The sequence below is a fragment of the Lathyrus oleraceus genome, chromosome 7 (genome assembly GCF_024323335.1).
Source record: "Lathyrus oleraceus cultivar Zhongwan6 chromosome 7, CAAS_Psat_ZW6_1.0, whole genome shotgun sequence".
In the NCBI taxonomy this organism is placed as follows: domain Eukaryota; kingdom Viridiplantae; phylum Streptophyta; class Magnoliopsida; order Fabales; family Fabaceae; genus Lathyrus; species Lathyrus oleraceus.
In genome coordinates this window covers 536,553,168-536,557,782 of record NC_066585.1, presented here as the reverse complement: position 1 = coordinate 536,557,782, position 4,615 = coordinate 536,553,168, and the positions used below count along the sequence as shown (strand labels likewise).

Below are 4,615 nucleotides of genomic sequence, written 5' to 3'. Positions count from 1 at the left end.
ATTGTTCCTGCATGTTTAGCTATAACAACATATCCATTAGGTAGACAAACACTGATAGGCTGGATTTTGTGGTAACAACTAAACAATTTAAGTGAGAGCAAACATGATCATTGGCACCAGAATCTAAATTCCAAAAATCGGGTTGGATGTAAGTGGAGCATGAAACTGTAGAAACAAAAAGTTTACCTGAATTCTCATTTGGTGTATGACTAAAATGAGTGGGAATATGGTTGGCACTTGGATTTGGGGTAGGGTTGGAAGGCAACAAATTTGTTTGTTGTAACAAACCAATCAATTGAGAATACTGTTCTTGAGTGATGCTGGCACTTGGATTATTGAGAGAACCTTCTGTTCCAGTGTTCATCATATTGTGTGTATCAGCAGCATTAGAAGCATTTGATGATGTTTGCTTTTTGGTAAAATTGGGAGGAAATCCATGTTTGCGATAACACACATCAATTGTATGGCCAGTCTTGTGACAAAAAGTGCATACTCTACCATTTTTCTTATTGTTAGATGCTCCACAATAAGACTTGGAAGATTTACCAACAAACTTCCTTGAATCATATGCATTAACAAGCCCATTTGCTTCATCAATAGCTGAATTAGAATTAGGTTGACTCACCACAAAAATATTGTTACTCTCTTCTTGAACAACCATAGAATATACTTTGTTGATTGATGGTAGAGGATCTAGTAACAAAACCTGAGTTTTGATAACAGAAATTTTTTCATTCAATCCTGTTAAGAATTGTATAATTTGATCTTCAAGACGAAATTCTCGAGCACTACGCATAGCGTCACATCTGCATTGTTGAGCACAAGTACAGCTAGGGATTGGTCTATGAGAATTCAATTCTTCCCATAAACCACGAAGTTCAGTGAAATAATCAAGAACGGATTTGTTTCCTTGTTTGAGATTGTTAATCTCAGCATGCAAATTAGACACGCGAATTCTATCAGTTTTAGCAAATCTTTCTTTGAGATCAATCCAAACGTCAAGAGCATTTTCCAAGAAAATAATGGTATGTGCGATAGCAGGACTTACAGAATTGAGAATCCATGAATGAACAGGACAATTGCATTGTTCCCATGCATATCGATTAAGATCGGTGATACTTGGAACGCGAATGGATCCGTTGATGAACGCAAGCTTGTTCTTAGCTCCAAGAGCTCTTTCCATGGATCTTGACCACGAGATGTAATTCGAACCATTCAATTGAGGTTGAATACTAACAGAATTGGGACCTTCGCTAGGATGAACATAGTAAACCGAATCAGCATCACAATTTGTGATTCGATTTGCGGTAGGATCAATACGCTGAGGCATGCTGAAATCAAAAGAAGGATCGCACAAGTAGAAGCTTAAAGTGAACGGTGCGGAAGTGTGGAAAGAGGATCGAAGACGATGATACCATATTATGCTTCTGTCATGGAAGCCATTGAGAGAACAGTAAGAAATGCTTCTGTCATGGAAGCCATTGACAGAATAGTAAGAAATGCTTAAATTGAAGAGGAAGAAGATAAAGAGCAGAATTGTATTCTGTTATACATTGAATGGGGATTACAATAATTATATAGTTGGAATAGATTGTAACTAACTGCATAACAGAAAGCATAACAAACTGAATGGAAAATGTAACTAACTGCAAAACTACTTTAACTGTTTTTGTTTTCTTCATCTATTACAAAGCAAAAACTTTGTGCATTCAAAAGAACCTTTTCCTAGAACGACACCTTTTTGCCACAAAGAAAAAGTGGATTTAACCACCCATAAGGAAAAAACATTCTCTCCCCACCAAAATCACTATCATAATCATGTGAAGTAGTTAAAGAGCCAGAATCCTTTAAAAAAACATACTCCTTTCACCATTTATGAGTGGACCAACAACATCTCTAACATCATGTTCCCTCGAAGAAGATTAGAACGCCTGAGTTTTAATTCGAATGCTTGATTTACAGATTTATGCGGAAGAAGAATGACGATAATGGGGAAGAAGAAGAAAGAAATTGGGGAAGAAAAAGAATTTTAGGTTAATGTGTTTTACAGGATAATACAAAACAAAATCTTTTGAAAAATAATTTTCCGTCTAATTCAAACTCATCTTAGTCACGTGTGATCAAGTTATCCTACGTGTCAATCCACATCAACTTCCGTTAGAGTCATTAACCGTAAGAGACTAAATTTAGAGACGAAAAACTTTGGGACTATTGTTTAAAATAATTTTTTTAGGAACTAAAATTGAATAATGAAATATCTATAGGGACTCGTAACATATTTAAGCCTATATTTAATTTTTTTATTAATTAATTTTTATTTTCTATTGATCATGAGTAACTAAATCACCATTGAATCGTAGATGAGTATCTGATTTTTGTAATACCCATCCACTATTGATATTTTTCAATTGAATTATTACTATTATGTTAGTTATATTATATCTATTTTTACTGTATTTTATTGTTTGGACAAACCCAAATTAAATTTGCTATTTTCCTTATAAAATTAAAGTAGAATAGGTGAAGATTTTGAACTAGATATTCTAGTTGGTCACAAATTAGAGATAACGGTGGCACTACAAAACTAATATATTCATGTCTTATCATTGGATAGTAACAATCAAAGTAATTGGGGGGTTTATTTAAGGGGATTGTTAAAAGATTAGGATTCAATAATCTAGAAAATGAGTAACTAACATATACAATAAGATATTTAATAAGATATTTAATGTGTAAGCTCAAAGGAGCTTAAGGGGGAGTTCAAAATTAATCTCATTTTTATTAATACGAAATTCATTAACTATGACACATAATCTTTTTCTGGATGATAAGATAAAACACATTAAAATTAACCGACTTTATTAATATAAAATTCATTAAGTAAACTCATATGATATACTTTAATCTTAACTTTGAAATATATTGAAACACTTTTTCTACCTAATACATGAAATTTTACAAATTATTAATAACCATACTCTTAAATCTTTAAAAAAAATATTAAGTTTAGAAAAACAATTAACCATGTATTCCTCCAATAGGAAAAATACTATTATTACAAATAACCATTTGACATTTTTTAATTCTTCCTGTAACACCAATCTCTTCAATCAAATTTGTATTTAAATTAAACTTTTCAATTTTTCCATATCTATTTAAGAATATATCACCATTTATTCCAACCCCAATAGGATTTATAGAACAACGGAGGGGTCCAATTCTAAAAAGTCTTGTCCATGATTCCGCCACACCAATCTCACCCAAAACTGATATGAACAAATTATAAGATTCATCATATTCGATCATAGCAATAGAATCTTTTAATACCAACATGTGTTTACCAAGTCTGTGATAATTGGGGTTGGAGTGTGTTGTAATAAATACCTCATTTCTCAAGTTAAATGATACTAACACATGTTCTCCATAATAATCTTTATAGCCCCACCAATGACACATCCCTTGAAAGTAAATTGCATTACCATTTTGTTCCCATCCGGAATTCAAAATATGATTTGGCATTTTAACTTGAATATCTCTCCAAGAGTTACTTTTTAGACTATATATCTGCCATAAGGTCTCATCATGTATACAATCATTTGGGTCAAGCTCATACTTCTTATTATCGATGAAACAAAAATTTCGAATCAATTTGTAGTCATCTGCAATTGGATCATAACCAAACCCATAAATATTTACAAAGGTAGTTATTTTAGATAGATCTTCAAAAATAGTGTCGGGAGGAAATGCTTTTAGAATTGTATGTTTAAAAGATCCTGAAGGAATGACTTTAAAATCCTCAATAAATGGATTCCACAATATTACTTCTTGGTTAATACAAATATGATCGCCTCTTCCATTGCCTCGACAAAGACAAAGCATTCCATTAACAATTGAACCAATAATATAAATCCTTCCTCGATATACTTCAAATGGAGGTGGCCAATCTAATTTGACTTTATTTTCAAATGTTTCACCCGAAAGTAAAACTATATTATCCTCGTTTTGATTTTCACCCAATTCAGGAGTTTTCTTAAAAAGAAAGCAAGAATTATGATGATCATCATAATTAGATACAAATAAACTTGTGCGGTAAATATCCATAAATTGGGGTTCTTCAAATAAATTACTCCAAAATTTACATACACAACTAAATCGCTTCAAAGATTTCATAGGCAATTTAGAAAGAATATCAAAAGAAATATCATTAGGAATATAATTGCTAACCTCCTTTTTTGGGAGATCCATCGATTGCATTCAGACTGTGGTCTTGTGGTGAAGATAAACACCAATCAAATATAGCTTAAATTCAACAACAATGAAAAGAAAGCGTTGCAAAATTTATATTATTAGAGGAAACCAATATGATATGGTGAAGAGAAGACCATTTATATATAAATTTTGTACCTACCACTTTTCTTTTTTAACTTATATATAAATTTTGTACCTACCACTTTCCTTTTATTAACTTATATATAAACTTTATACCTACTACTTTCTTTTTATATAAACTTTATATATATATATATATATATATATATATATATATATATATATATATATATATATATATATATATATATATATATATATATATATATATATATATATTATTTTG

General features: G+C 31.0%; 1 protein-coding gene across 1 annotated transcript; it reads right to left on the bottom strand.

Moving 5' to 3' along the window:
• Positions 1-2,988: 2,988 nt before the first annotated feature.
• On the bottom strand, positions 2,989-4,403 carry LOC127107735 (putative F-box protein At3g16210). The gene has a single exon (XM_051045061.1). The coding sequence runs from the start codon at positions 4,252-4,254 to the stop codon at positions 3,019-3,021; it is 1,236 nt and encodes a 411-aa protein (XP_050901018.1). The 5' UTR covers positions 4,255-4,403; the 3' UTR covers positions 2,989-3,018.
• Positions 4,404-4,615: the final 212 nt, after the last annotated feature.

Excerpts from the sequence above, each read along its gene's own strand:
- LOC127107735 (XM_051045061.1), bottom strand. The coding sequence starts at position 4,254 with ATGCAATCGATGGATCTCCCAAAAAAGGAGGTTAGCAATTATATTCCT.